Here is a 13,502-nt window from a genome sequence, read left to right as displayed (position 1 = left end):
CCCATCATGCACTCCCCTCCTTCAGCCACACACACACACACACACACACACACACTCTCTCTGCAGTGTGTGTGTGTGTGTGTGTGTGTGTCACAGTAGTCTCAACAGTGAACATTTACTTTTATCAAAGTCTCACCCCTGAAACTTGTGATTTATTTAATACTTCTACATCATCAGTAAACAGTAACAAATTATATTAGAGCAATATAACAAATAACCAAAAGACAATTTTTTAAAACTTTGAGGAACTTAATTGATCATTTTGAGGCATTTATTATTTTTATAACTTCAAAACGAGATCAATGGGCCTATTTTTCATGAAATTTATACAAAATCTTGAGTGACAAAATGTCTCCTTTTAGCATCACATTGCTAATATATTGTGTGATTTAAACAGTTATCGCAACAATTCCTTCTCATCTCTACCATGTATTTACTGATTTCTTTGTGATTTTTTCATTTTTAGATATGCTATTTGCAGTGTTTTTGCGTTTAAATTGATTTGTATGAACATGCAGTGTATTACACACACAAGTAAGTGTCCCATTAAGACCGTCCTCTCTGAGTGAAGTCTATATTTGTCTCTGCACATCAACACTGACTGTAAACACAAGGAGAGTGGTGATGTTTGTTTCCATCAGCTGCGATAATGTATGTTCTTGTGACCGCGACTGTAAATAATCACAGAGTACTTCTGTGTGAGTCCAACAAACTGGAACACTGAGAGAAATACTGCATATTCAAACCTGGAGTCAGTATCGGAGTGTACTCTAGTCTCATGGAAAGTAGCTGTAAAAAGTTTGGAATTTGGTGTTAAAACAACTCAAAATCTTGTGAGTTTAACCAAATGTAAAAAGTGACCACAAAATAGACAGGGTATAAATTAATTTCAGCTTCCTATGATCAAATTAAATACCTTACTGTCATTAAATGTAATACATTAAAGACATACTGAACATCCAATTTCAAATAAAATTAAATAAATTGAAAGACTTTTTAAGATTTGAATTCCCTGATGAATCCATTTAAGTTATGAAACACGTTGCTTCATTCTTTCTGTTTGGTTCAAACATCAGTGATGGTAAATGCAGAAGGAACAACTTCATTCATCTGTTGTAAAAGAGACGTCCTTTATACCGTTTTTAAGACCTCAATATTTAGTTTGGAGATAGAAATGTTACGTCACATGTGGAGCTCCACAGGGTTCAATCTTTGGACCCTTGTTCTTTCTACTTATATGTAAATATTACAAATTGGGAGTTGTTCCTGTACGCTGACGATTAAGCTTTGTTAGCAAGTTCAATATTACACTAAAAAAAACTACATTTAGTAAAGACTAAATCTATTATATTTGGAATTATATTTGGAGCTATGAAGCAAAGCCAAACCACAGTAACATATTTCTGATTTTATAGTTAGTGAAAATTGGTCTAAAGTTATTTTGGATTTATTTTAACTGCAGCTTTACTCAAGATAAGTGATAGTTTTATTAACTTTTATATTAAAGGAAAAAGGAAGATCAAATTAAGATGAAAATGTACACTAAAGTGTAATATCTGAGATAATAAACACCTAAATGTAGACGTAAAAGTCTTTATTGTTACATTTTTGGTGACTTGTGTTACATTCTACTTATAGTTTGTTTTATTCTATTTATACTTTCTGTCTTGTGCCGGATTGTGTTATTTATTTCGCCCAGTTTTTGAGTATATTTGGATATGTATGTTGTTTTATGACCGAATCAACATAAACCCATTTGGTCACATTCAGTACAAACTTGAAATTAGAGACAGGAATGGTGCAATGAGCTTTTAATTTACAACATGCAACAAATCACAACTTGTAGTTTAAACACACTTTTTAAAAAAATGTAGAAAAACAACAACAAGTCAATGTGAGCTCTTTATGATGTGACTTATAATAATACTACTGTGGACTAAAACACAATAAAAGCACTTCATTTCTCCACCTCGTGAGCACAAACCTTAAGACACACCTCGCCATTTTAAATGTGGTTCCATTGTCTTCAGTTCATTTTACTCACTGAAACCAAGTCGACCCATTTAGCTTGCAAATAGCAGATTAATCTGTAGGCCGATCTATACGTCAACAGAACATTAAGGCACTTTGGAGGAAAAACTAAATAATCTGAACTATCAGGGCGTCTGAGTCCACCTGTTTTCAGGATGATACTGGCGTTTTTTTAAAATGTTTTAGCTCATTAGCTAGTAGCGTTGATCCAGAATCGTGAATGGACATCTCACAGAACTCTGACATTTCAGTCACTTTGAGGTTTGTACAATCCATTGTGGGTAAAATGTTGAAAATACAAACTCACTGGGAGGTTGTAGATCATCTGCACCATCGCTGGCACACAATGTTATTTTTAAGGTGTTAAAAATGATGCTAGATGGGTGTAAAGTACAAAAAAACATGATATACAAAGAAGGTTATAATCAACACAGACTACTGTGTATAAAATCAATCTTGGTTCCACGTGGCACTTATTGACTTTAATGAGAGCTTTTTAGTGATTTTGTTTTGTTGTATTTTTGTGCCCAAAGTTGAGCTTCAAAGTTCAGTCTAGACCTTAAACCAGGATCTCTCTAAGCAGATAGATTCTTTTATCCATTCAAACTGTTTCCTCAACGGCTGTTTTGAAGGTCAAGCATGAACTTTGAAACTTGATGTTCAAGCAACGGACCAGAAGTCGTCACAGTCTTCAGAAAAGATCGGAAGATTGTTTGATCCAATTGAAAGGTCCAGAACAGCAACTGAATGGACCTTGAGGTTTGATTTTTAAGGGTTTAAATGTTATATTAACCCTGAAACATACAAATGTCTGTTCTAATAAAGTCAATACAAACCAGATGGAATCAAGACAGAAATCCTACGTCGCCTTCGGTTTGCGAAGGTTTGCGTTTTAACGGAGGTGACCTTTGTCTCTCTTTGTTACTTTTAATCTATCTGAAAAGTCTCTGAGCAGATTTCCGTGAAATGTCCTTCACTGATCATAATGTGTCTCATGACAGGACTGGATCAATATTTATTAGCCATCAAACCACAGACCAGTTACCGTCCTACTGTATCTACCAAGTGGACAAACAGTCGTACATCAGGTCACTTTGCAACGGTGAGAATAAGAAAATACATCCACGGCAAAATAAATAATGTAAACAGTCTGGTTTGTTTTTTTCGGCCTGAAGTCAGAATGAATCTTTGATCAAACTCCGACTGACTGACGGACAAATTCACTCTGGTTCCACACTAAAACCGTCCAGGCAGCAATATAAAACCCAACTTCAGGGTCAAACAATAATGGATGCACCAATAAAAAAAATGACCCAAATTCGATACCGATACTGTATGCAGGGCAGATATTGATGGAAAAACTCGGTATATCAAATATCAAAATTTATCTTCAAACAAATCAAAGCACGCTGACTAAAGATAAAAGATTATTTTTGTCCAGTAATACTTAACAAATTCCCAAATTTACATTTACATTAGATTTGATCATTTAATTATCAGCAGATGTTTTTATCAGTGCATCTATAATGAAATAAAACCTTCATATGTCAAACTGGTCCACACCAAAAATAAAATACAGTACAGTGAAGCAGCAAATACAAACAGCATAATGTGAAACATCTTGGACCATCACAAAAAGTAAAAAAAAAAAATGCAGCAACTTTGTAGGAAAAGAGTTTTTGATGAGTTGTGACTATAATAAGATGTGAAAGAGCCGTATACACTGTGTGATAAAAGCTGACAATCAAAGAGAAGACGTGTTGGAATCTTTGGCTCTTAATCCAAAAATGGTGTTTCTCGGATCACACTGTGAGACACGTCCACCAACGTCAGCCGCCGGTTTGAGATATTCAGGACTGCTGCTGTGAGCTTTCACGGGTCCACACGAAACCTGGTAAACAAGACCCGACCGCTTCCAAACTATGTTCAGTCTAATTTAGTAGCGCAAGTTTCTAATATTTCTCTTCATTACGCTAAATATAGTAAGTTAGCGAGCCGCGCCGAACGGACAATCACGAAACCACGAAACCTCTTAACACCGTATCAAGTGGAGGTTTCTCGTAATATTATATACAAATCAAGATGTAGCATCTTTTCTGGTAGATATGAAATAATCACATAGATGTATTTGTTTAATTCTGTGTGAATTAAAATACTTATCAAGTGAAAAATAATATGATTTTCTGAGAATATTGAGTTAGAATGTGCTTATTGTCAATTATTAATTAATTATCCAGGTCATTGTGCATCGCGATATCTCGATGTATGATTCCAATGTAAAACTATAAATTATCACACTGAATTATCACCAAGCACAAGTACTGTGTTAAAATTCTGTGCCGGCACCGTGGAAACAAAACCAATGGGAGGTCAATTTGGATTCTTTTGTCGTGGTCGACAATATTATTTTTTCTGGTTCAATTGAAGTCCGAGTAGGGAGGAGGTCAGTGTGGACAAATGAGTCAAAACACGGGACTTTCACCGGTGTTTGTGTCCCGCGTAAAAACCAACAGTCAACTTTTGAGTTATTTTTAATTTAGTGGGCTACAAATGAACAAATGTAACTATTTTAACCCAAAACCATGAGCTTTTCTTTCCTAACCCTAACCAAGTAGTTTTGTTGCCTAAACCCTAAAAACTTACTTTTGTCGGTACTAAATTGTTTCTCTAGTTTTAACACGGACGTGCTATCACCATTAAATGCGCTGTTAAGAGGCCGTGATCATTTCACGTATTTCTGTTGAATCAAACTATCCTAAGAATAATCCATGGAAACATTTTTGGATTAAGCATCATTGATTGAAGACGTTTAAAAAAATAATAAAAAGTAAGTCTTACTGCTAACGTTGTAAAATGCTAACGTTGTGAAACTGATTTCCAGTAACTTAAGCTTATCACTGTCAGCAGCAAATGAACAGCATGAATTATACAGCATAGTTTAGGGTTTCGATAATTTATTTTAATTATTTAATTTATATTCAGCATTTTTTTGTTCTACTTTCATCTGACGTGCTACAACTTAGATCTTATTCCACGTAGCTCACAGTGTGAAACTGTTATATCGGCGTTATCACACAGTGCGTAGGGCTTTAAGAGACGCACCAGAAGTAAGACAATAATCTGTGTTTAAACGCATTGTAATTTTTGTCCCGTAAGCCTAAACTTCCACACGGTTTATAGTCAGAGTGAAACATTCGATTGTAATTAGATTAGACAAGAATCCTTCAATTCTTCACTCGGAGCTGCTTCAGAGGAAACGTAACACATTCAGTGTAAAAATCCGAAAGCATCGCATTAAGATTTTTTTTGGCATCTGATCAACAGTAAGGCAGTAATCTGAGGGTTGAACGTCTCTGACGTGAAAGCAGAGTTCAGCTTCACATCATCCAGAGTTTTTTTGTTTGAAGAAATGGCAGGAAGGTTTCCCCACTCGATCACAGGCCGCGCTCGATTTAATTTAAACATGATTTTTTAATTCTACAAACATTAGTCCAGAGGTAGAACCGCTGCAGCTGCAGAAATAATTTGATTGGTTGAGTTAAACCACAACGTTTCCTTTTAACTGGTGAACATTAAGAGCATGAAAGAAGTCTAATTAACAGTTCAATATGTTTGTGGGTCATCTAACATCCTGAACTAGATAAATGTTAAAATGAGTAGTTGCTGACTTACTGGTAATTCCGTTTAAAAGAAAATGAAGTAAAAATAGTTATCGTGGCTAACAAACAAGCCTGCGTTGATATTATCAACAATGTTAGACTAGAATTAGCTTGTTAGCTAATGCTAGCACAGAATTAATATTAGCAAAATCATTTTAAACACATATTTCAGTGTTTCAAAGTTGTTGCTTGGATAGCATATTAAGACCTGATCAGTCCTTTCTATCGATCTTCAATCGATGAAACTTCCCTCTTAATTTGAAGTGAACTAGTTAGCTAAACTTTCGTTAGCCAACTAGCTATAGCTAACCTGCTAGCTATAGGTTACGTAACACGGTTAGAACATCATTTTAATGTCTGCAGCAGTGCGCTTCGTCACTTAGCGATCAAAAGTTCAGTCCATCAGGAATGTTTGTAGAACTAAAAGACAAACTGCATTTTAATCCACTACTTTGAACCATTTGTGTTCAGATACTCTGATTGGTCACAAATCTACGGAGCTGGAGGACCATACGATGAGGAAATCTGTGCACATAGATTAATAAAGTGTTAACGCTCACCAAATAAAGAGCACAGATCGATAAATCAAAGTCAACGTGTGAGGATAAAGTGAGATATTTTGTGCTTTAACAGTCAAAGTGACTCTTAATTGTTTTCTACGCTGGATATTTAAAGTTTTTCACTATTTTTCTGACGCCAGTTATTAGTTATTGTGCTTTCATTCAACTGGTATGACAAATAAAGCTTTTCCAAATCAATGATAGTGTTGCCATTCAATCTGAGTGCCAGATGCATACTTCAGTATTTTTCATATTATCTGTGCAGATTTCTGATTAATCTGTAGGCCTACGTACAATTAAATGACTCACATATGTGTTTAAATTCATCTATAACTGTTCCACACGTATATTTTATTATTTTATCACGGTTTATTAATCCATTTGTACATTTACTAATCGGTGTGTTGGTTTTATTAATCCGTAGCCATGTCTTAATCTTATCTTTATCTTTATGTTGTATATAATTAATCTGCGCAATGTTTTATTGATCTGTGTGTACATTTTTAATCCATTTTATCAATCCGTACATAATCATGTATTTACCGTTGTGGACGTTTTATCAATAAATACATACAATTTATTAAACTATGTGTGTTTGATAAATCATTAATCCATGTGTACGTACCAATCTATACAAAATCCATGTTTTCTTTATAAATATGTATATATTTTTTGATAAACTTTATCAATCTGTTCCTGTGTTTAATTAATATGTGCGTTAAATGTATTAATCTGTGCAAACAGATTTCCAGCAATTTGTTTTTACCATTTGGCCCCCGACAGGCTCCATAGAAATCATAACCACATTATTAGTTGAAGTCTTTTTTTGGCATCAATTCTAACTGCTGCTGATGTGCTTTCTGAAAATTCAGATTGAATTTAAATTCAACATTTAACAGTTTTTTGTTCGTTTTTTTTTTTTTTTTTTTTAAAGCACCAAGGACAGTCGTGAATGTCCCGTCTGTGAGAAACACGGGACCGCATGTTGTAGTGAAACTGTAATAGATGGCGTCCTTTGATAATGAACTCATGACTGCTGAGTGATTTAGTGGAAGTTAATGTGAAGCTTCACACCCAGATAAAGAATACAATGTTACCATTAACATCTCAAATCAATGGTGCACTTTATTTTTAAAAACAGTCTGTTTGAAGGATATTGTTGGTGTTTTTTGTTTTTTATTGTCAACAAATCTTATGTGCAGATTAAAATCTTGACTTCCTGTCTCAGCTCAAAGCCCATTGGTTCCTACAGAAGACGTAAATCTTTAAAAACACAAATAGTTCTATCAGTTATTTCCAAAAACAGCTAGAGTTTTTAAATCAGACAAATAGCACATTTTTTATTGGGGACTATTTTCAGCAGTGGATTAATCCATATTTAGTACTCTAGTGAGTATTTTGGTATAAACCTGTAAGCAGATTAATTAATTGTTGGTTTGGTTCTGCACATTTGTTGACAATAGGAAAAATATATATCATGACCACATTTATCATATGATTATAGACAGATTTGTCCTTGATTTTTGCGTTTGTTTGCATTGTTAGCATGCTAATGTTGACTTTTGTTTCAATTCACAGAATCCGTTAGCATGCTACTGGTTTTATAGTTTTTAGCACACATTAGCCCCTGAGTTATGTCATTAGCATGCACGTTATTTCCTGTGAAAACATTGGCTTGTTAATGTTTGTTAGCACACTAGAATAATGATCAGTTTTGTGTGCTTAGCATAGCAGGCTAACGGGGCTTTACTGTGCATCATGTCATTGGTGGGCATTTAAGAAAAGGGATTTTATTAAAAAAGAGATTAATGCGTTCGTGGTCCAGACTGCGATTAGCTTTAGGAATTTAAAAAGTAGAATAAAAAAAGTTGGAATGGATGAAACATTTGATCAGGAATCGAGCAAATCAAGCTAGTTACTGTAAACCACCGAAGAAGAGGTGACGCGCGACTGCGGCTCATTTTGGCGAGAAAATCTTCTTGATTGTTTTTAGTTTTTTTATGGCACACAACAGGAAGAGGGCGCTGTTCTTTTAGAGCTCACGCTGCTTCAACTTGTCTAAAATAGCTTCTCTAAATACTTGACAAGCAGGAAAATTAAAAACATCATCTGTTGATACATTGATGGTTTAAATGTGACTTTAGAAGTCTGAGAGGAAAGTTAATGTTTTCTGGAGTAATAACTATTGTTTACTGTAAAGCAACAGCTGGTCCTGGATCAGCTGTTGCATTACCTCTGTAGAATGAGTTCTAATCCAATCAGGTTGATTATCCAGGTGGTTGCTAGGCAGAAACCAGGACACAGCAAACTGCCGTCACAGCACAACTGGCTCCTTCATGAAGGATCACTTCTTACACTACTGCACCTGGAGGGAAGGGAGGATGGGAGGATGGAGAGAAGGAAGAATGTAAGGGATGAGGGAAGGATGGAAGAGAGAGAGGAGGGAATGAAGGATGGAAGGAGGAAAGGAGAAATGAAGAACGGAGAATAGAAAGATGTAAGGAGGATGGAGGGAAGAATGGCAGGAAAAAAGAAGGGAAGAGGGAGGGCAAGAAGGGAGGGAGGGATGGGTAGAAGGTAAGAAATAGAAAGGAAAGAGGAAGGAGTGATAGAGGAAGAAAAGATACAAGGTAGGAAGAAAGAGAGAAGGGTGGCAGATAGGAAGGGTTGAAGGGTGCAGGAGATAAGAGGAATGGAGGGAGGAAAAACATCACAAAGGAAAAAGTGATGAAGGGAAGATTGAGAAGAGAAGGAGACACTAAAGTCTCCTTCTCTTCACTGCAGTAAAAGTCTCCATCATGTGAATCGCATGACTGATGATCACTTCCTGTTATGAAACACAGATAATCTGATGTTCTGCTGTTGATTAGCGTTAGCATTGATAGCATTCCTCACTGAAACCAACAGAGTCAACACATTAAATATAAAATATAATAAAATATACATTGATAAGAGCAGACGTACCGGTCTGATGGGAGCCACAGGTCACACTGTAAGACGTCCACAAACTAACGGCCATCAGGAACGTCGCTATGAAGCCAAACACCTGCAGACACACAACAGGTTAGCATGCTAGCATGCTAGCATGAACGTCACCGTCCACTTTAGACTGAGGGAAGGAAGGGAGGGGCGAGGAGAGGAGGGAAGGAGGGGAGGGAGGAATGAATGGAGGAGGGAGGTAAAGAAGAAATAAAAGATGGAGGGAAGAAAGGGAGGGGCAAGGGGAGGAGGGAAGGGAAGGAGGAATGAATGGAGGGAAAGGAGGAATGGAAGATGGAGAGAGGGAAGGAAGGGAGGATGGAGAGAAGGAAAGGAGTGGCAAGGGAAGGAGGGAAAAGAGGGAGGAGTTGTGCGGGAAGGAAAGAATGAAAGGTGGATGGAGAGAAGGAAGGGAGAAACAAATGAAGGATGAAGGGAGGGAAGGAAAGAAGGAGGGAAGGAAGAATTAAGGATGGAGGCAAGAATGAGGAGATGGAAGAAGGATAGAATGATGGAAGGGAGGGAGGAGTTAAGGAGGGAAGGAAGGAATGAATGGAGGATGGAGAGAAGGAAGGGAGAAATAAATGAAGGATGGAGGGAGGGAAGGAAGGAAAGAAGGAGGGAGGGAAAGGAAGAATAAAAGATGGAGGGAAGAATGGAAGGGAGGAAGGAAGGATGGAAAATTGGAACGGAGAAAGGAAAGATGGAAGGAAGAAAGGGAGGAGGGAAGAATAGAGGAGACGAGGTAGGATAGAAGGATGGAAAAAAGGATCAAGGGAAGTAAAGAACAAAGGATGGAGATAAGGAAGGATGGAAGAAGGAAGGAAAGGAGGGAAAATTGGAAGGAAGGGCGAAAGGAAGGAAGGACACTGAAGTAAAGTTTCTTATTTCATTCCTTGTTGTGAGAGAAGTCTTAAAATAAAGTGTTCATAAGAAGAAGACGTAGGCGTCGTGACTTCACCCTTCTTTGTTGTTTAGTTTGTAACAAATGAAGGGAGGTGACCATATTTGGACATATTTATACACCAGAGGAGTCGCCCCCTGGTGGACACCAGAGGGAATGCAGGTTTCCCTCGTCGTGAGTCTTTTTAACGTACCGATCCGGCCACCAGCGCTGAAACTCCTCCGCTCTTCACTGCAGCGACGATGGAGGCGATGACGATGAGGACGGTCCCGACGGAGTAATGAAAGAACTCCTGAAACAGCAGACGAGGGTTTTATAAAAGACTCGGATATATAATAACAATAACACAATATTTATCTTTATGATTAAAAAAAGTGTTGAGACATAAATGTGTTCAAAAGGCATAATAAAAGGCCGTTCCCGGTCTACGGGAAGGAGAACTCTGCTCCCGGGCCGGTCTCGTTCATAGCGCCGGTTAGCATCATAGCTAAGCTAACGGTTAGCGACGCCTGGAAGGGTACATCCAATCGGAGGCAGAGTACGCGCCCAGACCCACACCAGAATCATCTCTGTGTGTACGTGTGAAGTTCATCTGAGTCGATATATACCCTCAAAGTGATACTTCCTTCCTTCCTGATCAACCCTAAAGAGAAGTCCTGTTCAGGTACAGCAGGAGATCAACATGCAGACGGTTTCATGAAGAGCGTCGCTGTGTTTATATTCCTGCTCACCGTCAGCGGCCAGTTGATGCACGGCATCTTGGCCTGCAGCCTGAAGAGGTGCATGAGGAAGAAGATGAGGAAGGCGACGAGGAACCACAGCGTCACCACCTCGAAGTATTGGAACGCCGCCCAGCTGGGCCAACCGTGAGCACAGCGGACGCAGAGGAAGGCCACGAGCAGAGCGATCTGAGAGGAGACAAGACGTCATGTTCCACACCTTCTGACACTCTGAAAGCATTCAACCTGCTGGGGACAGCAACACACACTGAGGACGTGTCTCTGAAGACAGACGTCAGAGACAGTAACACACACTGAGGACGTGTCTCTGAAAACAGACGTCAGAGACAGTAACACACACTGAGGACGTGTCTCTGAAGACAGACGTCAGAGACAGTAACACACACTGAGGACGTGTCTCTGAAGACAGACGTCAGAGACAGTAACACACACTGAGGACGTGTCTCTGAAGACAGACGTCAGGGTACTCATGAATATCAATATTGTGAACGTTAGGACGCGTCTCGTATTTAGGAGGGTCACATAGATTCACGATAATATTATGGGATGTTATTATGGCTCATTAAAGCTTTGATTTATGTTTATTTATGGGCTGTGTGACGCGCAGTAAATCACAATATCGACGATAAATCAATATACTATATATATATATATTATATTATATATATATATATGTTATATTATACATCAATATACTGCAACAGTATTGTAGGTTGAATATTGGTGCTTTCACTAAATATTTATAGAGATTTAAAAACAATAAATCATGAACAGTAATGTGGATACAATGCTTCATGTGAGTAAAGTAACTATATAAATATATATATATTTATATAGTTACTTTATCTTTATATATATATATATATATATAAATATATGTAATGTAAATATATATATTTATATAGTTATATAGTTGCATTATCTTTATATATATAAATATATATATATATAAATAAATATATATAAATATTTATATATATATATATATACTTACCTTACATATATGTATATAAATACATATATAAATATATAAGGTAAGTCATATCATATTTTTTGTCGTTTTTTATATATATACATTGTATTTATATATATATATATATATTATTTTTTATCTATAAATATATATTTATATATAAATATATATGTATATATAAATATATATTTTTTATAAATATATATTTATATAGTTACATTATCTGGAATGCAGCATTTAAAACACACACACACACATATATATATATATATATGTGTATGTATGTGTATATATATGTAGTATATGTATTTATATACATATATATATAAATACATATATTCACATGTACATATATATAATTGTCTAATAGTAAGTTTTGTACTTGAGTAGTTGTACTTCGTTACTTTCCACCGCTGCACAGCAGTACCGTTTTTTACGTCAGTGTGTCACGTGGTTGAATGTAAACATGAATAACCACCAGACTCCTAATAACCGTGGGTTTAACGGTGAACGTGAGCTCCGACCTCCCGGTAGAGTCGGTGTGAACACAGTCCGGTAACGTCCGGTAAACGGGTTTCTCACCATCTGCCCGATCTTCAGCAGTCCCGGGATGGTCCGGGTGTAGCCCAGGTTCAGGACTCCGTCACCGGACGTCCTGGTCGTCGTGGTCGTGGTCGTGATGACGGTGTGCGACATGTTTTAACGGTAGACGGCTCCGGTGAACAGCTCGGGAGTATTTCAGTATATTTACACGAGTTACAAAAAACTGCAGCAGAAGTGGGAACAGCCCGTCTGTCGGTGCGTTACACCCGTGTCAAGAGAACCGGAGAAACACGGCCACTTCCGGCATGCGATTTCACAATAAAAGACGATCTCAAAACGTTGTCTAATCAATTAAATGATACATTTAAAGTATATAAAAATAAATAAAGTACTACACTTACTAGATTTCTTCCAAAACTTCATTCGGAAATAAAATATATACATATATAATTATAAAAAAACATTATTAATAATGATAATAATAATAATAATAAACAGTATTGCACTTTTAGGTGAAAATCTCGAAAATAAAACATCAGATTTATGTGAGGAAAATATTTTTTTTGTTATTTCAGCTGCAACGTTATTATTGTATTTTGAAAATACTGTAACAATTCATGTTTCTTTACCACCAGATCACTGCTGCATTCATGTCATCTGGAATGTATTATAGTCATCATTTTATTTAACTTGACGGTGTCAAATAATGCAGAATTATTTGAGAGCAAACACAGTTTGACTCACAATGAACGCTTCCTTTCTTTAACTACCACTTCAACTCCTTTCAGTGCTTTATCTTCATGTCCTTTAATATTCTCAAATCCAGCTTTTACGACATGTATTTACTTACATGTTTTAAAGCCTGTTAAACGTTTCTATAGTTCATGTTATCAGATTAAAAATCATAAACATGAAACTTTTCATGAATCAGCTTCAGATTCACACTTTCAAAATAAAACTCTATTGATCTCAGACAAGAAGCCTGTAGAGATCATTTCAGATACAACACTGTCAATCTGACAGGTTCAAGTACATCTTTGTGTACATCGTGTGTATTTGAATGGTGGGGGGAATGATGAAATGTAAGAATGTAATATTTTTGTTGTCGTATTT

The 13,502-nt window shown here is 36.7% G+C and overlaps 1 protein-coding gene across 1 annotated transcript; it reads right to left on the bottom strand.

Moving 5' to 3' along the window:
* Nucleotides 1-1,796: 1,796 nt before the first annotated feature.
* On the bottom strand, nucleotides 1,797-12,643 carry cmtm7 (CKLF-like MARVEL transmembrane domain containing 7). The gene is made up of 5 exons (XM_068729945.1): nucleotides 12,429-12,643; nucleotides 10,865-11,041; nucleotides 10,327-10,425; nucleotides 9,215-9,296; nucleotides 1,797-8,615 (listed from the first exon to the last, which is right to left on the bottom strand). The coding sequence occupies exons 1-5, from the start codon at nucleotides 12,540-12,542 to the stop codon at nucleotides 8,602-8,604; spliced, it is 486 nt and encodes a 161-aa protein (XP_068586046.1). The 5' UTR covers nucleotides 12,543-12,643; the 3' UTR covers nucleotides 1,797-8,601.
* Nucleotides 12,644-13,502: the final 859 nt, after the last annotated feature.

Source organism: Cebidichthys violaceus, unplaced genomic scaffold, assembly GCF_023349555.1.
Source record: "Cebidichthys violaceus isolate CVI_PGR_0920_01 unplaced genomic scaffold, fCebVio1.0.p SCAF_48, whole genome shotgun sequence".
In the NCBI taxonomy this organism is placed as follows: domain Eukaryota; kingdom Metazoa; phylum Chordata; class Actinopteri; order Perciformes; family Stichaeidae; genus Cebidichthys; species Cebidichthys violaceus.
Note: the sequence above shows the minus strand (reverse complement) of the source record. Positions and strands in the feature narration are given on the sequence as shown.

What these genes read in the sequence shown, in the direction of transcription:
- cmtm7 (XM_068729945.1), bottom strand. Translation starts at nt 12,542, where the DNA reads ATGTCGCACACCGTCATCACGACCACGACCACGACGACCAGGACGTCC. An exon ending in TGCTGAAGATCGGGCAGATG is followed by an intron (nt 11,042 to 12,428) that starts GTGAGAAACCCG and finishes GTCTCCTCTCAG; the next exon opens with ATCGCTCTGCTCGTGGCCTT. An exon ending in CAGCGCTGGTGGCCGGATCG is followed by an intron (nt 9,297 to 10,326) that starts GTACGTTAAAAA and finishes GTGTGTCTGCAG; the next exon opens with GTGTTTGGCTTCATAGCGAC.